The sequence below is a fragment of the Episyrphus balteatus genome, chromosome 2 (assembly GCF_945859705.1).
Source record: "Episyrphus balteatus chromosome 2, idEpiBalt1.1, whole genome shotgun sequence".
NCBI lineage: Eukaryota > Metazoa > Arthropoda > Insecta > Diptera > Syrphidae > Episyrphus > Episyrphus balteatus.
Window position 1 is genome coordinate 88,683,172 of NC_079135.1, and position 23,718 is coordinate 88,706,889.

Sequence of the window (23,718 nt, forward strand, 5' to 3'; positions counted from 1 at the left end):
AATTTCTAAAAATTATTAGATAATATTTTTTAAGAAAAATTTTAGAATTAAAATTTATAAATACATTTATATAATGTTAATTATAACAATTTATGTATTTTATTATAATATTATATTCTTCTACTGTTCTGATTGAATAGATGTTAAGAACACAAATTACAAGAGGAACAATTTTTATTAGTCCTGTTTTTATAAAACGAACAATGTATGATAATAAATTTATTTTTGAATATAACATAAATTTGTTGTTTTTTTCATATGATGTGGTTGATATTTGATTTTTGTGAAAACTTTTTTAATTTATAGGAATTTTTGCAAGAATAGTCTTTTTTAAGTTTTTTTCAATGGATTATGAAACAGAGAATATTTCTGAACCAGAAAATGCTGAAGCGCTGTTACATTAAAAAAATATCAAAATCACCCGAGTTAAGAACAAGAAAGACAAAAAAGAACTTTTGAGAACATTTAATAACTGTTTTTCGTCAAAACAGAATGTCAACAGTCATGTCTATAACGAAAAAGGGGAAATTATCATTTGTCTGTAACTTTGAGCTCTTAGAATTTCGTTTACATTATGTAGGAAAGAATTGATATTTTCATAAATAGCCTCAATAAATTATAATTAAACTAATAATAATTATTGATTTAATATAGCTTTTAACAGCCTTTTTGCGTAGACTTAAATATTCAGTATGCGAATTTTGTAACTCGGACACTTGTTCCGTAATTTTTTAAACAATATTCTTTGGCGTTATCCTCATTCATTTTTGTGCTCTATGTAACACAATCGTATCGTCTGTCGTCTATTAAACTTCATGATTATAAAATTACATATTTTTAGTTGTATTGGGTTTGTGAAAAGAAGAGTATAATTGTTAATGTTTAAAACCAGATTTATGGCTCCATACAAATTCTAATTGAAAAAGTTGATGTTGAATTTTCCAACAACTTCACCATAAAAAATGATATCGTATCTCCATTTATCATCGACAACGTAATTAATATTGGAGAAAATACTGGCATTCCTATAGAATGTTTGAAACAAAAAACACATTCTTCACAAACAAGGTTTAATGAGAGGGATGGAATACCATCTTACTTATGGTTCAAAATCAGAATCTAATACAGCGTTTACAGTTACTCTCGAGATAAGAACTTTGTTCCTTAATGAACGTCTGTCAGATTTTGCAACACTCGCAATACAAGAAGCTAACAAGTCTTAGCTTAAATCGCGAAAAAAAAATATACTCTGATAGCCTTTCAGTAATCTACGTAATAACCAATCCAAAGCACAGTAAGATTTTTAGAAAAACATTTTAAAGCACCATTCTACACTATAAATTATTTAAGTTTTGGAAGGAAAGAATTTGGTTACCACGACATGAGTGAATGAAACCTCTTTTTAGTAAAACACGAGTTTTGTGTTGCACGAACTCTCTTCAGGTCCTGTAAGGTAGTCGGCTGCGGGTTTAGACGATGGATATAATTCAGTGTTCCTAATGATAAGGCTTTTCCAACAATAGATTCATTTACTTTAATCAATCAATAAGACCAAAAATGAGTGACATTCACAGGAATTCTTTCGAGCAAAAGACTCACTCACTGGCTCCTATAGTGGACAAATTTGGCATTGAGCGTTGTTGAATAGTAGTCGAACGACTGTTGTACTAGGCAGGCACAAAATACACCATTGCAGCTTCATGACCAAGGTAGTTTCAAATCAACAGCCTTTCATTGCCAAAACAATCAGTGATCTTCCTAAGGCTAACAAGTATATAAAAACTGTACAAATAAATGTAACTTTTAAAATGGTTTGAAAATCATCAAATTCAAGGAACGAACCGCAAGATGCACACACGAGTATTAGAAGCAATGACAACTTCTCCATTATGTTTATTTGGGTAACTTCGAAATTTGTGGCCCAAGCATTAGTTTTCGTAAAGACTGCAGAGTACACCATTGATCAATTTTCCATGTGTTCTTATAACACATTTTTTTGTATATGATTTTTATTTTCGTACATTAAAATTAATGATTTTTAGTATAGAATGTATTAATGAAAAATAATTAAACGTTTTTCTGACCAAATATTTCTTCAATAATATCATGAGACAAAAATTTTCAAAAATAAATGTTTTTGTCTCAATATAATCATTTAAGATTAAAAAAAAAAAAATCAAAAAAATTATGCGTTTTTTCTAAACTACACTAATTAGTGTTTGCCAAAACATATTAAAAACATGAAACGTTTTAAAAATTTTGCAAGCAAATAAATAGAAATAATTTTACGATTTATTTATTTTTAACGATGTTACATTTATACTGTGAATTTTTCGTGCAAGGATCCACGACTGAGCCGTGCATTTCATAATTTGATTAAAGTTAACTTTGAACTTGAAACTGAATTATTTCATTTTGTCTCTAAAAATTACAACATGCATTAAATTGAGTACATAAATAATGTATACCACAAATCAATAAAACACCAATAATTCAACTATCAGTTAATTTGTTTTAAAAACGCAATTAGTAAGAAAAAGTCCAGAAAAATAAAAGAAATGCACTCAACTGATAAAATCATTTCAAAAGTCCACAACATATACAAACAATTAGGTAGGTACCCTGATTTAGATTAAAAAAACGAAAAATAAGATTTATAATAAAAACAATCAACAAATGGTCAAATTAAGAATGTTAAAAATTATTTAATAATATGTATCAACAGCCTTGATCATTTTCAATAAAAAATTTGGATGATACTTTTTTTGTTTGTTATAAAAAAACCACACCCCAAAAGTATTAAATTTCATCTCTGATCTACGCAGTTACTAATATAAGTAACGCAAAAATAAAAAAACAACACTGTGAAATTTAAATTTGATTTTTGTTTTTGTTAAATTTTTTGTTTGGCTGCACAAGTGCACGACAGAAAAAAAAATTAATATCGATGCCATGTTGTCTTACAATAAATAAATTTTATGGGTTTTACCACGATATAGACACACATTTTTAATCTAGACAGACGTGCGACGAAACTTTCGTCGTGAAATACCTATTATTGACATTTTGATTGTTCTTGTGTAAATATTTTGAAAACAAAAATTTCATAATATACGAGTATATAGCTTAAGCTCACTTCAAGAGGGAGATAGGAAAACATTGAAATAAAATTGAAAACAAAAAAATAGAAATCAGAAGAAGGATTGGATAAATACTCGTAACAATGTATATTCATGAGATCTTTTGAAAAGCCGCTTGAACTAAAGATTGGTGAGCTTTTTTTACTTTTTTATAAATAACTTCTATCGCTAGCTATTGATTTGGAATGCTTTGGATTTGCTTTGCCTTCAGTTTCAGAAAGTAGCTTCTTCTGGGTTGCCAACTGCATCCCAAGTTTAAAATCAAGTTAAAAAATGTATCTCAACTATAGCCTATAACTTACCTCACGCAATAGTCCAAAGAGTACATCAGTCGATAGCGATCTTTCGTGAGCCTCGTCCATTATAATTGCCGAATAACCGTCCAAATCAGGATCTCTTAAACTCTCTCGAAGCAAAATACCGTCAGTCATGTATTTAATGACTGTTTTTTCGGTTGTGCAATCTTCAAAACGAATAGCATAGCCAATTTCTTCACCTAAAATAAAAGAATTATATTAACATTCTATTAAACTCAAATCTAATTTATTTGTCTTACCTAATCGTGTACCCATTTCATCAGAAACACGCTTTGCCACAGACATAGCTGCCACTCTTCTTGGCTGAGTACAGCCAATCATGCCGAAATTACTATAACCATCTTCATGTAAATACTGGGTAAGCTGAGTAGTCTTACCACTGCCAGTCTCTCCCACAATAATAACCACCGAATTCTCACGAATAACATTCAAGAGTTCTTGCCGCACAGCAAACACTGGCAAAAAGCGTCTTTGTTCATAAATGGTTTTCTTACGCGAGAAGTCACTCTTTCCGCCACTATCTGAATCTTTCATGTGTTCAGCAAACTTTTGATCACGTTTATAATCTGCAGTATCGGATTCTTGATCAAATTTAGAATCTTCACCTTCGTTTTTCTTTTCAATGCCCATAATGTTTCCTAGCTTTGTTCCACCGAGTTCCCAATGTTTCTTTTGGGCTTTTTTGCGTTCTTTTTGCTCACGATATACTCGAACAAGGCCACTACCTTTGCGAGCTATCAAAGCCATATCAGATGTTGGATCTTTTACAGGAATCACAGGCTCTGGCTGTTTTGTGAACACTATACGACCATCCAAAAATGGTGGAACAATATGATGTACCAGTAAATGGACTCTTTCGACGGCTTCCTCATCGAAATCTTCGTTTACGTTGATAGACATAACTACACCGGATGTGAGCATACGATTTCTTTCCCACAGTTCATTGTCTTTGTTGATCTGACGTTGCTGAGCGCTGATACGTTTTGTACGCTTCTGTTCAAGAATTTCTTCACGTTTTCTGAAATGTATTAAAAAAATTTATTTTAAACGGGTTTGAAAATCAAATCAATCGCTGTAACAAAAGAGTACACAAAAAAAAACCATAAAATTGAATCGCCAACAAAATCCGTTATTGTAAAACAAAAGACATTTAATACAAGTATAAGATATTTGAGAGGTGCAGCTTGCTTAAGCGAACAGTCGGTTTCTGAATTTCATTTTACATCTATCATAGCAGAACGAAAGCTACTTACGTGAGAGGTAATCTATTCATATAAATATTGGAAGCAGGGGCCTGTTTCAGAGATTACTTCATCAACTACATCAGCAAGATCAACAAAACATATATGGCAAACTTTTTGGTTCTATGGAAACCCATCGGGAAACGGATTCCGAATAATTTTTTTTTTTCCGAGCTCGTAAGTACGGATAAGGAGATATTTAATATTATATTTAGGGCTTCGTGAAATAACTTCATAAAACAAAAAAAATTAAATAACTCTTCAAGTTTTGTATAAAAGTGGCAAGATATTCAAATTGAAAAAAAAAACTGCATAACATTTTTGGACCTAAATATTTAATTCTTTGCTTATGTAGTATATCATTGGGATAATAGTTTTCAAATTCAAGTAAAGAAGCCCTCTAAGGATGATGGACGAAATGTAATCTCAAATTAAACATTATCATTAGTAAATCATTTCTTCATACCATGGGGACAAGAAGAAAAATAACAGTAGCAATTGTTTAAAAAATCAACTCAGGGTTGTACTTTAATAACCCAATATAAAGTATAAAATGATGAATTGAAAAAATACATATTTTCTAACTTCTAGTAGCAAACTAAAAAAAAAATCAATAAATCTTTTCATGCATTATCTACATGAGCTAATGGCATTTTATTTTAAAAACATGAAATGTTGATGGTTTTATTGGGAGGTGTAGCCAAAATAAAGAAAAAAACCTTCGCGAAACATCGAAAGCTCCCAAGTACTCCAAGAACGGGGAGTAGAATTTGTATTTTTTTTTATTTGCGAAAACGTGAAGAAAAGTCACCTCCAATCAATGCAGATTTACGCCATGTATGTAAAAAGTTAAAGAATTTTAATACTATAAATCGGGTAACCTGTGTGTCTTTAGGAGGGTTTTAAATCATATGATACATGGGCGGTCGAGAATATGCTGGTATGAAAGCAGGAGAAAATGATTTATATCCATTTCACCGCTAACAAGCTTAACAACCTAAAAAGGCTTTGATCTTCAGTTCCGAGAGTTCATCAAGAGACAGGTAGAAGGCTTTACGAAATAATCGGTTTATCATTCTTGCGAGAGTGGGACAATGACAACAATGTCGAAGATGCGCCGTGGTTTTATTTGTTTACCCCAACGCAGCTCCAGTCTGTGATGTATCCTTCTACTCCAACAAATACGTCTGCACTACATGGAATTTTTTGAAGCAGTATAACCTTCCTGCCCTCCTATTCTTCCCCTAAGAAGGTTTGAAGTGTGTATTCTTGGTGGTTCACGTTAACATGTTAGCATGCATTTACTCAGAGATAATATAATTTTTTTTAATGCCTCGAAAACGAAAAGTTTCTTTCAATTCTGGTTGCTGAGTTATTTGCAATCGCAATATCTTTTTTTTCTTACTTTATTCAGAAGTAGATATTTTCGGATCGAGGTCTCGAAACTAGTTTTGGTTGACAGATATGAGCTCACAATAAATAGGCCTATCCATTTATGTAAAAATTATAAATTTATTTTTTTAAGATTTTCGAGAAAAAATCAAGGTTAACCGCTTGCCTAAAAATAATGCAATTTCAAAAAAGTTCTCCAAATCGATCAAGTGATACATCAAAAGAAAGGCCTCTTTCAGCTCTATTCAAAACTGAAAACCAAAAGTTTCTTTTAATTCTGATTGCTGAATTATTTGCAATCAAAATATTTTTTTTCTCCTACATTCGGAAGCAGATATTTTCGGATCGAGGTCTCGAAACTAAATTTGGTTAACAGATACGAGCTCACAATGAATAGGCCTATCCACTTATGTAAGAAACTATAGCTTTATTTTTTTTAAATTTTCGAGGAAAAATCAAGGTTAACCCCTTGCCTAAAAATAATGCAATTTCAAAAGGTTCTCCAAATCGATCAAGTGATACATCAAAAGAAAGGCCGCTTTCAGCTCTATTCATAACTGAAAACCAAAAGTTTCTTTCAATTCTGGTTGCTGAGTTATTTGCAATCGCAATATCTTTTTTTCTTACATTATTCAGAAGCAGATATTTTCGGATCGAGGTCTCGAAACTAAATTTGGTTAACAGATATGAGCTCACAATAAATAGGCCTATCCATTTATGTAAAAAAATTATAAATTTATTTTTTTAAGATTTTCGAGAAAAAATCAAGGTTAACCCCTTGCCTGAAAATAATGCAATTTCAAAAAAGTTCTCCAAATCGATCAAGTGATACATCAAAAGAAAGGCCGCTTTAAGCTCTATTCATAACTGAAAACCAAAAGTTTCTTTTAATTATGGTTGCTGAATTATTTGCAATCAAAAATTTTTTCTCCTACATTCGGAGGCAGATATTTTCGGAACGAGGTCTCGAAACTAAATTTGGTTAACAGATACGAGCTCACAATTAATAGGCCTATCCATTTATGTAAAAAACTATAGCTTTATTTTTTTTAAATTTTCGAGGAAAAATCAAGGTTAACCCCTTGCCTAAAAATAATGCAATTTCAAAAAAGTTCTCCAAATCGATCAAGTGATACATCAAAAGAAAGGCCGCTTTAAGCTCTATTCATAACTGAAAACCAAAAGTTTCTTTTAATTATGGTTGCTGAATTATTTGCAATCAAAAATTTTTTCTCCTACATTCGGAGGCAGATATTTTCGGAACGAGGTCTCGAAACTAAATTTGGTTAACAGATACGAGCTCACAATGAATAGGCCTATCCATTTATGTAAAAAACTATAGCTTTATTTTTTTTAAATTTTCGAGGAAAAATCAAGGTTAACCCCTTGCCTAAAAATAATGCAATTTCAAAAAAGTTCTCCAAATCGATCAAGTGATACATCAAAAGAAAGGCCGCTTTCAGCTCTATTCATAACTGAAAACCAAAAGTTTCTTTCAATTCTGGTTGCTGAGTTATTTGCAATCGCAATATCTTTTTTTCTTACATTATTCAGAAGCAGATATTTTCGGATCGAGGTCTCGAAACTAAATTTGGTTAACAGATATGAGCTCACAATGAATAGGCCTATCCTTTTATGTAAAAAAAATATAACTTAATTTTTTTTAAGATTTTCGAGAAATAATCAATAAAAATAAAAATAATACAATTTCAAAAAAGTTCTCCGAATCCATCGAGTGATACATCAAAAGAAAGGCCGCTTGAAGCTCTATTCATAACTAAGATTCTGATATGATTAGAATAAGTCCGAATGGAATGACTTCGAGGATGTACAATTATTATCAGCGGTTTCTTTTGGTTAACAAAGTTTTAAAACTGAGAAACCTTCTTTCAGACAACCAATGAAACTTTGCTTAAGACCCATTTTATCCCGGTTCGGTAAGTGGAAGTGGCATGAACATTATTACAATCAGATGAAGTCTGCCAAATTACTGACCGATTTTTGGCCAATGGCTCGTATACAACAAAAAAATTAGCTTAAGCTCTTTTCTTTCTTTTCAGAATATTTCCTTGGGATCGATATGAGAAAAGAGCTTAAGCTCATCTTTTTACATACGATCCAATGTGTATCGGTGGATAGTGAAGTATTGCTCTGAGCTTGGTAAAAGACTTGAAACTTCACAAAAGGCCGACAAGTTTTAAATTCAACCCGATGAACAACATGTTCCCCCTGAATCAGTGGGGTATCTAGAAATTTGGAGGGGACTGGAAATTTTTTTAGAGGGAAAATGTACCTACGAAAATTTTTTCTTTCTTTTTACTCATCTTTGATTGAGAGTGAAGCGCTGTGCTGCGGTACTGAAGGTGGTATAGTAGCATTTTACTGCTTTCGATCGACAGCTTCGTACTACTGTATCCTCCTTTAACATTCAAAGTAGTATTTTTTCAAAGTTCTTGTACCCAAAGCATTTTACACAAACAGCAAGGTGTTGAGTCATCCTTAAAAAACACTTTATTTCGTTCGAACTCTCTCATGTGCTGAATTCAAAACAGTTTACAGTTTTATTTCTAAATAAAAAAGAAGTTAAAAGAAAAAGTAAGAAGTAACATTTTGAGAGACAAACAAATATGTACCTAAGTGAAATGCAAACACTGCAAATTCTAAAAGAAAAATGAATTAGGTAAAGTGTTAAGCGAATGAGGTTGCAAACACAAACGCAGAGGCAGTGATGAATTACGATATTTCATGCCTCATGTGTTTTAAGTATTATGTATTAAATTAACAACAAGTAAACATTACAAAATAATAAAATATAAGTTTTGATAATATTTTGCCCAAAATTTGCAGATTCATTGAAAAAGGCATCAAATTCACAAACAGAAACAAAGTGAATTGAATTCCATCAGAAAATTTTAATGAGTGAAAAAATGCAGAACGCTTAACTTCACTTTCGGCAAGCGAATGAGCAAAAAGTGAAATGCAGAACGTGAAAAGTCTCAAAAACTAGTTTTATATGAAATTTTTGTTGATGTTTAATCCGAAATATATATATTTTTTCCCAATGTGTTGCTTTTTTTAATCCAAATCAGAAGCGCGAACTGCTTAAAAAAAACATTAGTTTGTTGTCCACTAACATTTTAAGTAACCAAAAATTTCTATTCTATCTTTGAGAAAAATATTATTTTTGAAAAAAAAAGTAAATATATTAAAGACGATAAAATACGTCGTTTTTAGATTACATAAGAACTTTTGCAAAATTTGGGTTGATGGGTTGGATCTTAAGACCCCTGAGCCCCCCCCTCAAAACCCCACTGCCCTGAATACAATGGTGTAGCTGTGGCTGTAGCTTGTAGCGCAAGTTAAAAAATTCTCAACTTTTTGCTCAGCTCTCAGTAAAATTTTGACAGTACTAAAAGCTACAGCCACATCTAGACCATTGTATTTAGACAGGATCTTATGCTATCCTGGCTAAATACAAGTCACAAGTCTCGCATCAAGATCTCGAGTTCGGCTATGGATAATTCAATTCTAAAATTAAAAGTTCTAGATCTAATAAACAAAATTAATCTGAAACCAAAATTAGAGAATATCAACTTGAAATCATAAATTTACCTAAAATATTCTGCATTAGGTCCAGCAAATGGATTATTCTCATCATCATATCCTTCATCGATATTATACCATTCCCGATCAAGACGACGTTGCTCTTCTTCCCACAAATCACGATCTTCTTCAGTGTCTCCCCATGGCTGACGAGTACTACGCCCAGTAGCTGGAGTAGCTCCAGACTTCTTCCTATCATTTGCCCACGAATTGAATTTGTGAGCTGGAGTTGGACGCGGTGTTTCGTCTTGTCGATTACTGCGTCGCGATGACCAATCTGGTCGATCACTAACATACGACCTTGGTGTTGGGAAATCCCAAGATGACTTCTTTGCCTGTCCACTTCGCTCATCGTCATCATCCCATGAACTATTGGCAACCGAACTTCCCGACGGTGTTCGTGGTTCATCTTTGAATCGCGGCGTGTTGATACTCCGCGAAGAATCTGGTTCCCGTTTGTGTCGATCCGAATAGCCTTCATCTCGACTTCTACTGCTTCTTTCACGATCACGGTCACGTCTGCCATCGCGATCATGACGCCGACGATCACGACGATCTCGATCGCGGTCACGATCTCGATCCCGGTCGCCGCTTCGTCTAGGCGACCGATCACTACCACGTTCCTTGTCTTTAGATGAATAATAAACTCCTTTGGTGCGATCTCGTTTAATGTGTTCCCTCAAACGATCTCGAGCTAGGTCTGACACACCTCCAGTATGCGATGGAGTTTCATCTTTCGCCTCCCTCAACTGACGACTCAATTTGTGAAAACTATTTGTGTCGGGAGTTTTGAAAGCAAAATCTTTACTACTACCTGGTGTTTGACTACCATCTTTGTCATCATAATCGTTGTCTTTAAATGATATTAAACGTTGGGAATCTTCGCGTTCTTTGCGACGTTGTGCCGCCAATTTGTCCAATCCAAGAATTGATGGTTTTGGTATTTTGAAGGAGTGTTCGTCTTTATCTTTTGCTTTTTTTAGTACGAGGCCACCTTTGGTTGGGGCAGTGCCTTCTAATCGATGGACGTTATCATCATCGTCCATTGGATAGGGTCTTTATTTATTTTTCTATTTAATTTGTAGAAAATTAAAAAGTTTTTAATGAAATGGAAAAAAAACTCGAAACGTTTTATTTTTACCGATGACAGTTTTTCGCACAAAACAAGTGATTTTGACAGTTGCAAATAGTTGACAGATCCAGGGATGGTAATGAGGGAACGATGAGTGTGTTCAAAGATTTTTTATGGAAGTGTGAGTTGTTTTATGCTTGAAACACAGTACAATTTTTATTAGATCATTTATAGCTGCGTTCCTTTGGAAATATTTACCTACTTTTTAGTATTTAAAACTACTTTGATCTACTTTGCTATAGCCTGGTACGCTGCTCGCGCTAAATTTTAGCCGAGATAAAATTCCCATACAAGTTATCGATAATTTGTATGGGATCCATTTTAGCTCAGATAAAATGTATCGATAATTTGTATGGGAGCTAAAATTTAGCGCGAGCAGCGTACCAGGCTTATACTGAAAAAGTAGTTCAAAGCAGCTTTAAGTACTAAAAAGTAGATAAATATTTCCAAAGGAACGCAGCTTATATTTCAGATGTTTAGGTGTGGTTTAACTATGATTCAAGTTTATTCTTTAATATTTTAACATATCGTCGGTCTGGAATTAGGTTGCAGTATGTATGCTGTTGAATACCTCTCAACTAGCACAACAGCTTCTGTAAATTGAAATCTCGCAGGATCTACTTTTTATACAGCTTGTATTGAGCTTGCTGCAGAATTTAACTGCTTATAGAAGTTTGGACTTCTAATAAGAATGTTTAATGAATTTAGAGAAGCTCCACAGAAATTACCAAGTTTTGTATTTGATTTTTGGTTTTGATATTAAATAATCAAGCTCGGACACTTTTTGGTTTTGACATTGAATAATTTAGCCCGGACATTTTTTTTCTATTTGAACTGATTAAGTTTTTGATTTCATTAATGAATATACTAGGATGGCCGAATGGGTAGAGTGGTGGACTTCCACCAAGCAGATACGAAGTTTAATTCCTGGGTGTGGTAAAAAAATTATCTGTATTTAAAATTATTATTAATAGATATAAAAACTAATGGAATGTTATATACAGTGCGGTTCACATGGTTAGACAAATTTTTTCTGAAAATCATGTTCCATAGAAAAAAAATTCGCCTCAATTGAAGCAGAATTCAAATTTTTTTTAATCCCTCTTTTTTGAGAGATTTACACGGATTTTGCACACACACTTGGAACATTTGATATTTCTCAAACGTCAAGCTGAAAGATTTCTTCTCGTTGTTAATTTGAGAACACCAACTTCAAATAAAGAGTAAATTTAATTGAGTATCGTTTTTTTATTGCGGAAAAATATAAAATAAATAAATAAAAAAAAAAAACAATTTGCGATCAAAATATATTTTTTCCTGGCATAGTTATTGTGAAAAAGTCAAATTACTGTGACTTTTCTTCTCGTGATTATCTTCAGGAAATTTTTTTCTCTGTAAAACCATACGGCCAAATAATTAACCTTTTACTTCATCTTCACTCAGATCTCAATAATATCTGCAATTTCCTATTGATTTGGATTAAATTAAATTTATATTACCGAAGCAAATAAACAAAATTATTTATCAAAGGAACCTTTGGTTTTATTTTACAGAAATTGCACACAATCGCAAAAAGAATTCCGTTTGTTTTCATGTTCCTTTTTAACACCAAAAATTCCATTTTTTTGAGGCGATTCTAAAAATTGAAAGGAATTCGACATAAGATTTTCACCTACCTTCAATCCGAGATTTAGAATAAAACTCGAGATTTATGCTAAATTTACTTAGCTAAATCTCGGATTTAGGTTAGGTGGAAACGTAGTAGGTATTAAGACTAGTACGCAGCTGAAGCTTGAACGAAAAAATTCGTTTTGCTTTTCGTTTTGAGAGTTTTCACTCATTTTTGTCACTTACTTTTTACTGTCCTGTGCATTTTTCTTGACTCCAAGAGCAGTGTTGACGGTTTTTTCACTTTTAATTCATTTATTTCCTGCTTTAAAAATTATTTTCTGTTGATTTTTCTTTATTTTAAATTAATTTTGAATTTTTTTTTATTTTGACAGAATACTCGATGAAATTTTTTCGTTAGTATTTTCGTTGTCGACTTTGGAGACATGAACATTTTACGTTTCGCTTCAGCTGCGTACTAGGCTTTTGGCTGTAAATGCTAGAACACTGCTGAATTGAAACAAAAAATTTCATACAAAATCTAGCACATGATAAAAAAGAAAAATGTCATTTTTTTTCAGTACAAAGTTTACTTATGTCGAATTCCTTTCAATTGGAAAATCGAATTTTCGGCGATCTCGAAGCGAATTTTTTCTGAAAATCATGTTCCATAGAAAAAAAATTCGCCTCAAATGAAGCAGAATTCGAATTTTTTTTAATCCCTCTTTTTTGAGAGATTTACACGGATTTGCACACACACTTGGAACATTTGACATTTCTCAAACGTCAATCTGAAAGTTTTCTTCGTGTTGTTTGTTTATTTGAGAACACCAACTTCAAATAAAGAGTACATTTTAATTGAATATTGTATTTTTATTGCGGAAAAATATGAAATAAATAAAAAAAAAAACAATGTGCGATCAAAATATATTTTTTCCTGGAATAGTTCTTGTGAAAAAGTCAAATTACTGTGACTTTTCTTCTCGTAATTGTCGTCAGAAAATTTTTTCTCTGTAAAACCACAGCATACGCCCAAAATAATAACCTTCTACTTCATCTTCACTCAGATCTTAATAATAACTGCAATTTCCCTTTGATTTTGATTAAAATAAATCTATATTACCGAAGAAAATAAACAAAATTATTGATCAAAGGAATCTCTGGTTTTATTTTGCAGAAATTGTTTTGGTTTCAGCTTGACGTTCGTGTAAAAATTGTTGTCAAATGACACACATACAATCGCAAAAAGAATTCGGTCTGTTTTCATGTTCCTTTTTAACACCAAAAATTCGATATTTTTGAGGCGATTCAAAAAATTGAAAGGAATTCGACATTATTTTGTTGTTGAACGCGTCCATTTTTGGACGCAAGCTCTCAGCTGACAAAAGTTGTCACAAAAAAAAAAAAGGAAAAAAAAAATATGACAAAACGTCATCACAAAAAATAACACCAAATTTCTACGCCAAACAAGTTTTATAAAATTGATTTCTCTTTCTTAATTTAAAGTATTTTAATTCATTTTAAAAATATAAACAAATTGGTTAAATAAAGTACCAATTAATTTTCACTCTTCTTCTAATATTCTTGTGCCTTATGGAAAATGTTCGCAGTGCTAAAGCATTTATTTAAGCTACAATTCTTGATAATTCTCATTGCTATTTTCGCCGGTGTTTATTATCCAGAAATTCTTGAAAAAATCAAATCTCTAATCTTTGAATTATCTATTACTGATAATGAGCCAATTGCTGTTAAATTCAGTGCTGAAGGGCAACCTCAACTATTTACAAAAGAGACTCTAGCTAAATTTACCGGCGAAACTGAAGACGAACCAATTTACTTGAGTATTTTGGGTTCGGTTTATGATGTTAGCAAAGGCAGGAAACATTATGGAACTGGTTGTTCGTATTCATATTTTGCTGGTGAGTCAATGTTTTTCATGCTTCCATAAATTAATAATTAATCCTATTGGTTTACACAGGAAGAGATGCTTCAAAATCGTTTATTACCGGAGAATTCGAAGAGTTCGATGAGAGTTCAGATGATGTGATCACATTAAAACCAAGTGAAGTTTTAAGCTTGTATGATTGGAAGAAATTCTACGACAAAGAGTACACATTTAAAGGTTTTGCTGTTGGAAGGTAAACATTTTGAGCAAAATTTTAGTAGCTTTAGGTTATATTCTTATGCCTTATTCCGTGACCTTTCTTTATTAAATAAATTTTATCTTCTTCGCTGGCTATAGGTCTTGTTTCGATTTTATCTAAACTTCTTTGTCGACGTTTCACGTGTGCTTACACGCTTCTTCAGGACTAAGAAAAAATAATTCTAAAAAATGCTAAAACGTATAGAATAAATACTTATCTTTAATCTTTTGATCTCCAATTAATTGCTGTTAAAGGTTTTTTTAGGTTTTTTGTCTCGCTTCAATATTTCAAAAATCAATAAAAAATGTCTTGAAAAAGACGTTTTCTGTTATCGAAATTTCAAAATATAAAAACTTTTTTTAATTATTTGATAAGAAATTCAAAAAAAAAAAAAAAAAATTTCTTATCAAATTGAGTTGATTATTCATTTTAAAAATTCCTTTTAACAAACTGACTATAAATACTGCTAAGCCCTTCACAATCCGACCTCCTATTAACAGTGTTGTCTGTATCTAAAATATGTAACATTTCTAATATCATTCTCTTATTATAATTCTAAAAACGATAAATCAAATATAGTATATAAAATCAAATGTTTAGGTGATGGAGCAAACTATTGTCCATCAGTTTATGTAGGTACTTCCATGCAGAAGCTTAAAAATCGTATAGCTGGTCATAGATCGGATATTAATAACGCACATTCTCATAAAACTGCTCTAGCTTTGCATTGTATAGGTGAGGGACATAGACCAGATTATAACAATGTAGATATTTTACAGTCAGAAAAGCATTATAATAAGAGAATGATATTAGAAATGTTACATATTTTAGCCAGCGAAGAAGATAAAATTTATTTAGGTTATATTGACAGTACTATAGTTCTGATATCTCCGATACTAAAGCGCATTATAAGTTACTCTTATATCTTCTAATTTTATCTGACTAATAAAAAAAAAACATCCCTTTTTAGAGATTAAGACAATTCAAAGTAATTAAAACCTGGCTAAAAATTGTCCTTCATAGATAGAAATGTATTTGTTTTTCATATCTCTATTCAACTTCACTGTCCCTATACAAACTGGTAAAATAAAGTAGCTACGTTCATAATATTGTATCAGAAAAACAGGCATTTTCTTTACGTCCCATGAATAACATTTGATACATAGAAGTTTTCTGCACCGTGTTTCCAGCGTTCATGAATCATATATGATCATAAATATGAAAAATATTCTACGTCCCTACATAAATTGATTCAAAATCTTCTCTACGTCCAAACTTTTTTTGTGGTAGAAAGTATTGCGACTGACTCAGATATGAGGCAAAATGCTTTTTTTTACCATTAATAATTTTGTTGCTTTGTTAAAAAAAAGTTTTACTTTGTGTTTACATATGATTCATGGACGTAGTTAGTGTTCATATCATATGAACACGTCCTATGAAAAATTCATGGACGTAGTTAGTGTTCATATCATATGAACACGTCCTATGAATCAAGTATGATTATTGACCAAAAACGATATAAGATGATTGTTATAGTTGGTCTCATTAAAAATGATTATACACTCTAAGAACATGTAATAAAAATACTCAATTTAGATCAGATTGGAATGATCAGGTCGTCTATTAATCCAGTCAAATAAGGGTTCAACCTAGGAATGAATGCTAATAGAATTTTTTTTTGCTCAATACCTTCGTTTTGCCATTCTATAACATACCTCAAAAGTCTAGAAAAATCTCATGTCCGCAACTAGCGATTTTCAAGGTCAAAGCGCGAAATGAAGAGGATGGTATTATATACACATATGTATGATACAAGATATCATCTGTCAACCCGTATTATTATAACAGTTGCTAACTTACTACCGAAAAACCCTTAAATTTTGCATGAAGGTTTTTATATCCATTATCATTAAAAATCAAAACAATGCAATGCAAAAAAACATTCATATCTATGACAAAATGGTAGATGGTATGCCCGACAAAAATGTTTTGAGAATTAATGTGTGAGAGAAATTTTCGTTCCTTCAGGGCCCCCCTGAGAATGGGGCCCTTGGGCACGGGCCCCCTGTGCCCTTATGGTGAAGACGGTATTGCATACTGCTTAACATGCTTTAACACACAAAAGTGCAAATAATTTGTAATCCTGGTTCATTCTTATTTATTTTTTTTTTTATATTTTCTTGTTCGTTTTAAATTAATTTACCCACTAGAATATACAAAAAAATCTCATTGATTAACAATGCGTTTTCTTAAATATATTTCAATTTTTACTGCAGTCATATTTAGGGGCTTAAAATTATTTCTCTGATTTTTTGTATAAAATATATCCGTTATTAAAAATACATGTTCATGTATCACATATGCTTCATGGACGCTGTAAGCGCGGTACAAAAATAATTTATGTTCAAATGTGATTCATAGGACGTGATATTGATGTTTTTTTCCAAGCAAGAACGTAGATATGTTTTTCTACAAGTTTATATTGGGGCGTAGAATAATATTCTTTTAGTAATAATGTTGAATCTTATATGATTCATGAACGTAGGAAACATGGAAAAAAATACAACTCATGAATCACAAATGATTCATTGGACAGTGAAGTTGTTAAGACAATTCAAAGTAATTAAAACCTGGCCAAAAATTGTCCTTCACAGATAGAAATGTATTTGTTTTTCATATCTCTATTAGATGGTACACATTATTAGTTAGTGACAAGATTTTTTCCTCCAATGTTTCTTTTTGGAATAACGATTACTAATATTTAAGTCCTAAAAATTATTAAGTCCATAAATGATCTCAAAGGGGAAATGATGCCTAAAATAAATCCAAGCGAGTTTTGTATAGCTCTTTTCGAGTTGCGACGATTCTTTCTTGTCCAGCTATTCTGCCTTCTTGATTGGGCGCGTTTCACTGTCATTGCTTGATTTGCAATGTTCAGGTTCACTTTCGGTAGAGAGAATACTTACAAGATATGAGGCGGTTAGAATAATAATGGATCAAGTCCACTTCTCTATAAATTGTATGTTTTAAGGTTTTCCCTTTTTTTCCCAAAAAGTATGATGCCTGATTTACAATATTGCGAGACGAGATTTTTTTCTTGGTCATTTAAATCGAAAGTTATTTGGTAATGTTAAAATTTTTTTTTGGTAATTGTCTATTTTTGACAGGAAATAGAAGAATGTGTGTAAGTATGCCAGAACCTAACCATACTTTTATGAAGGATTTTTGTGTGCTGAGTCCGAATCCGAAGTCAAAATTTCACTGGAACATCATATTTTTGAAATACTTGAATATTTACAGCTTTTTTGCAAATCTTTTTATGCAATCTCATAACGCAATATTGTATCCTCCTAAATATATTTACTTTTTTTCAAAATTAATTTTTTTCTACCAGATATTGAAAAAAGAAATTTCTGATATCTCTAAATCTTATATTAAGGAAAAATGTATTTTTTTGATTACACATTAAAAATAAATCTTTTTATGCAATCTCATAACGCAGTATTGTATCCTCCTAAATATATTTACTTTTTTTCAAAATTAATTTTTTTCTACTAGATATTGAAAAAAGAAATTTCTTCTTCTTCTTCCTTTTTCTCGGCGCTGTTATGATCTCGATGTCGAGGGGATCATAACCTTCCCACGTTACTGCTTCACACTAGTGATCCGCCTGTGGGGTTCGCCGGGTTGACCTCAGAAATCGGCGGCAAGCCTCCCGGTTTTGTATTGTTCCGTTTCTGAGGCCAACTGAATGCTGGTGTTTTTGCATTTGCTTGTACCAGGAGTTTTTAGGCCTACCTTTCTTTTTATTTTGTGTTGGAACGTTATATGATATTGCTTTTTTGACGGGGTTCTCAGGATCTCTCCTTTGAACATGGCAATACCAACTGAGTCGGTCGTGTTCAATTTTTTGGGAGATGGTATTTTTAACATGAAGGCTTCCTCGGATCTTTGTACTTCTAATTCTATCAAGCTTTGTTACTCCTGCTGTCATACGAAGCATCTTCATCTCAGCTGCCGTTAACTTACTCTCATACTTTTTGTACATTGTCCAACATTGTGAACCGTATGTGAGTGCTGGACGCACAACTGCGATGTAGAGCCTTCCTTTCAGCTTAGGGGGCATTTTTCGATCACAGAAAAATGCCCCCACTTCTTCCACCCTACGCTTACGCGATGATTGATATCGTCATCACAAGTACCTTCGTTATTTATCATAGACCCCAGATATTTAAACTTTTCACACTTGGGAAGCACTACACCATTCAAATAAATGTCAGGAATAGGCCTGTGTGGATCAGAAAATGGGCAGCATAGGTATTCTGTCTTTTTCGCGCTTATGCGGTACCCACTACCTTCTAGAACATCCACCCATACATCAAGTGCTCGTTGCATTGATATCGGGTCTTCACTTATGATGGCTCCATCGTCAGCAAAGAATAACTGATATCTCTAAATCTTATATTAAGGAAAAATGTATTTTTTTGATTACACATTAAAAATAAACTAAATTTAAATTGAAATCGCTTTACAAAGTTCTTGCTCCCGACTTTTTTTTTTTTTCGCCGACCAGTGTTATTGGGCCAAACATCGAAAACTAGATATCAATTTTACACTGGCAACGCTCTCGTCGTCTCGCAATATTGTGAATTAACCGTGAAAGAAACAAATATTTGAAATATGGAGCTATTGATCTGGGAAAAATTTATTTCACAAGTTCCTTTAGTTCCTGAAAAAATCTCAAAGTTCAAAATAAAGCACACATTTTAAATAAACTTGACGCATTTATTAAACTGACGCCTCATATTGGAAACTCTACTTTCTCTACCAGTTATTGAACATCTTTGTTTCTCCAGGATTGATTTTCAGTCTTTAATCGATTTCTGCTTCTCTTTCAATCATTGAAATGATTTCATTTGATAGAGATCCATGATTCTGTGAGATAAGTCATCTATGTAATCTAGATATTTTAGGTTAGATGTGAGAGACTGCAATGCTCCTCCATGCAGAACGTGTCATTGTCGTATGTTAAAGTTATAATAGCAATGATTTAATATTACGGATAACCCTTCTCCGCAAAGCAAGCCTAATAATGCTGTCAAAAGCCGTCTTGAAATCGAAGAACCACAGGGGAAGTGGTGATCAAGTTAATTAATTAAAATCTTCCCCATTGTCTTCATTATTCTACTCTGAACTTTCTTCACACGTGCATTGAACCTGCTCCACATACATATGGATAATAGTTTGATTCAAACACTTTGTTAAGCTTAGTGAACTTAATGGCAACGTATACCACAACTTTTTTAATAACAAAATAGCGATCCTTTTAGTTTAAATACTTATCTTCTACCATTACTTGGTTGATGATTTATTGCATTGTTTCTGGTTACTTGCTATCTCCCACATTAATTGAAGCGCATGTTGGCTCAAACTCGGATCCCTCTGAGTTTAACCTTTCTGATTATAGTTTTTTTGCGTTGTTTTTCCCCATTATACTCTTGCCATTTTTGTTAGCAATAATATTCCTAACCAGGTTCTTACGCAATACAGTGAATTTCCCAATTCGTCATATAATTTCTTGTGGATACTATCCAGTACTAATTTTTGTATCGAAATCCTAATTTAGATCAGATTACCTATGCCAGTTTCGATCCCTTGACTTGACTCTATATCGCAAATAATACCCGCAGGCGATTTCATAATTCATCATGGCTTGAATATTATGGTCAGACAACACTTGAGGGTGTCACCTCCTGTATTGGAGAATCCCCAAAAAAGTTGAATCGTCATCCCCTTTAAACTATCCACCAAAACCCAATGCTGCCTTCTGTCACTTTAACGCAACAAAAGGCGTTAAAGTGAAAGGCTTTCAGTGCTCGGTATGTGCTTTTCTTAGCATTTGTCTTGGAACGACCAAATACTTGAAATGTCTAAAAATGCTGCTAAGTGCTAAAATTTCCTCAGACGGTGTAGGTGTTTTTTTACTTCCGTGGATTTGGGTGCGCATTATATACATAAAGCGTTTATATACGTCCAAAGCTTGGATATACATAATTTGCAGATCTGGGTTGGAGTTTTCAAACATCTTTGTATTTACTTGATCGGATTCAAAACAAACCTTGACCCCTGTTCTGATTTTCGCTCTGAATTGAATTCGTTACCGAGATTGATTTTCACACTGATTTAAAAACGGTGTACCAAAATCGAAATGAAATGAAAACGTAAAAAAAAAAGTTATAGCAACTCCATAGTTTTGAAATGTGGAACACTTCTTTTTTAAAAACGAAAGTATTGCTTTCGTAAACGAAAATCTGTGAAATAATTGGCACTCTTAAACACCGAAGAAATGTTTCGTGCTTTACCTTTTCTATTATTTTGTTAACCATCGATGTTCACCTAGATTAGCGAATTTCATTCCTACCCTGAAAAAAATTTGTCGTTATACTCGTCAAGAAAACTCATCACTTTAATCTGAAGGCTAACTTCGGACGGAATCCATTACCAAACTCATTATTTCGAACTCATTACAATAAAAATGAATTTATTTTTTTTTTTTACATCATTTAACGAAATATATATTTTTTAAAAATTCTAGATTCTATGACAACAATGGTGCCAAAACCATATACCACTATCAATTAGATGCTATAGCTGATCAAGCACTTGAAGATAAAAAAACTGCAAATCAAATGCTCGAAGTTTATCCTCAATGTAATATTCAGTGGACAGAAAAGGAAGGAACTCGTGTATGGTGCACAAATCAATCTGGTGGCAAAACACGCGATTGGACAGGTGTTCCTCGAAAGTATTATGAAGCGGGCAAAGACTATCGTTGTGCATGCATAAAAGAATCTGATCTTGATTCTCCCAATCTAAAGCCTTATGAAAACTGTGATCCTTTATCGACAACCTGTTACTACAAATTAGATTGAACATTTCAAAATTGAAAAGGACTTTTTGTTTCTGTTATATTTAGAGCATTTTATAGTGAAAAATTTTAACAATGCAATTTAGAAATATGTTTTTTTTTTTATAAATTTCAAATATGTATTTATCAAACAAAAAAAGTGGATGAATCGGTATGTTCAAAAGACATTGAGAGTTTATTTTAGAGTGTTGTATAAAATGTAATACTTCTTATATTTAATTAATCTCAAACTCTTAGATTTAGCTTATTTAACAATGAAACGATTAAATTAATTAAACTAATTATTATTTTTTTTTAATTTATTCCTCACGATCGCACAACAAATTCCATAGAACAGAAATATTGCCAAAACTCCCCTGCAGATTCTGATTGATTGATAAAAATATCTCACTGCAGTGCCATTTGAGGTCAAAACGTTATCAATAATTTTAAGAATTCTCAAGAGCACCTGTTTAATTAATTTTTCAGGTTTAAGCTTAAAACTAAGGTTTCGAACAATAAATTCCCTCTAAGGGATCTTTTTAAATACAAAAAAGCTTCTTTAAAAACTCCTTATGTTAATTGAACATACCCAATTTTATAAAATGTTAATACTTTACATAGTTCTAACATTGTTTTCTTTTAAGTTCAATCATAGTCAATTAACATTACAAAACACACTAGAAAGTCTTTTCATAAAGGTTGCTATTAAAATTTATGTATATGTATGTAGGGCTTAGGTATTATAAACATGTAAGTATTTTCGAGATGTAAATTATAGAACTTTAGAGCACTTAATATTATACACAAGTGCCTGCTGTATTAAAAAAAATCTATTGCATTTCAATATCTTGGACATCTAATTAACAAAAAAAAAAAAAAAAAAATAAAAATGTATAAAGATACATTCATAAGAAAAAAGTTGAGTTTTTCATCTCTTGAGCGCTTTCAATGAATGGGTAAGAAAATGTTTGTTTTGCTAGAAAAGTATGATAAACGGAAAACTTTTTGATAAATTTGCAATATTAAAAATATTGTTTAACAATTAACCTCTTTTTTAATGGAAAACTCTAAAGTTATCAGCAGATGTCATATAAAAATTAGTCGTGACTCTGACTATACATATATTAAAATTGGGTATTCACATGGTTTGCAGAATTTGTTCAAAAATTTCTTGATTAGGACTAACGAATGGAACCAAAGTTCTTTGAAGTGGAATAATGGAGTTAGGAGTAACGTATGGGCATATATTGGCCTTAATTCGGTGACTTTAATATTTGACTTGCTTTCTTCTTAACAAAACTGAGTAACACGGCAGACGCAGTAAGGGAACTTGACATCAGATTAGTTTCAAATTTAAGGCGGGATTTACAATATAAATTTATTATGATTTTTAGCAAGAATATGGAGTAGCTCACTCTTTTATGCAATAATATTGAGACTTTTTTTTAAACGGGAGGACAAAATGCAAATGCACTCCGCAAGAGTAGGTTCCCTTGTAGTTAAGGACTTGAGAGCATGTCAAACGAATCCTTATTAGTTACCAAAAAATGGTGTACCACGTCAATTTTTTTTACAAAAATATAATTTGGAATGAAGAGAAAACAATGCGGTTCTACTAATGCAACATCTTCTGTGATTCACCCACATTATTGTGAATAGTATTTCAGGTTTGGTATAGGTGGTTGCGAAAATTGTTTGTGTTCACGGCCTAAATTTTAACTTCTATGCAAAATTCTTTACAATGTTAAAATTTTGTATGACAGCTTAAATTTAGCGCGATCTGCAATTTGTTAAACTTTTCTCGTGAGATTTAACTCCTGTTGGATACTGAAGAAGGATGTACGAGAGGGTGGATCAAAAAGTTGAATGGGTTGGAAGGGGGAGGAAATTTAACATGTTTTTATTTTTTCCTTACAATTTATTCTTTTTTACGCCTAATTCATTTTTAATAATATGAAATAAATGAATCTTTTGAATTATATTGGTAGAAAAGTTTATAAATATCGCACAAAAAATTTTGTTTTGTTAACCTTTTGGGAATAAAATATAATCAGAAGGGTTGAATCTGAGTTCCGCGGTGGGTGATTTAAGGCACCGAGCTCACATGTCTGTAAAGCAGTTGTCACAAAATGGATCTAGAGAAGCTTTATCAGCAGATCCCTTTTCGTTCGAATATAATTAAAGATTTTGCATAACTATTCATTACCTTTAGACATCAACTTAACGCACTG

General features: G+C 32.1%; 2 protein-coding genes across 3 annotated transcripts in view; one reads left to right on the plus strand and one right to left on the minus strand.

The window, feature by feature from the left end:
• The window catches only part of LOC129908428 (pre-mRNA-splicing factor ATP-dependent RNA helicase PRP16), a 58,660-nt gene extending 47,723 nt beyond the window's left edge, over positions 1-10,937 (minus strand). Inside the window, exons 1-4 of one of the 2 annotated variants that reach the window (XM_055984891.1) lie at positions 10,835-10,937; positions 9,703-10,763; positions 3,697-4,475; positions 3,443-3,636 (exon numbers count right to left, since the gene is read on the minus strand). In XM_055984891.1, the coding sequence (XP_055840866.1) occupies positions 3,443-3,636; positions 3,697-4,475; positions 9,703-10,739 (2,010 nt within the window). In that variant the 5' untranslated portion in view covers positions 10,740-10,763; positions 10,835-10,937. Of the gene's footprint in view, positions 1-3,442; positions 3,637-3,696; positions 4,476-9,702 lie in introns of both variants that reach the window. The other variant, XM_055984890.1, reaches the window with a different exon arrangement.
• Positions 10,938-13,877: 2,940 nt separating this feature from the next.
• Positions 13,878-21,527, plus strand: LOC129911361 (neuferricin homolog). The gene is made up of 3 exons (XM_055989131.1): positions 13,878-14,352; positions 14,412-14,571; positions 21,173-21,527. Exons 1-3 carry the CDS (start codon positions 14,034-14,036, stop codon positions 21,507-21,509), a joined length of 816 nt encoding a protein of 271 aa, XP_055845106.1. The 5' UTR covers positions 13,878-14,033; the 3' UTR covers positions 21,510-21,527.
• The last annotated feature ends 2,191 nt before the right edge of the window (positions 21,528-23,718 follow it).

Coding starts and splice junctions, on each gene's coding strand:
- LOC129911361 (XM_055989131.1), top strand. CDS start 14,034: ATGTTCGCAGTGCTAAAGCATTTATTTAAGCTACAATTCTTGATAATT. Junction 14,353..14,411: donor TTCGTATTCATATTTTGCTG/GTGAGTCAATGT, acceptor TGGTTTACACAG/GAAGAGATGCTTCAAAATCG. Junction 14,572..21,172: donor AAAGGTTTTGCTGTTGGAAG/GTAAACATTTTG, acceptor TAAAAATTCTAG/ATTCTATGACAACAATGGTG.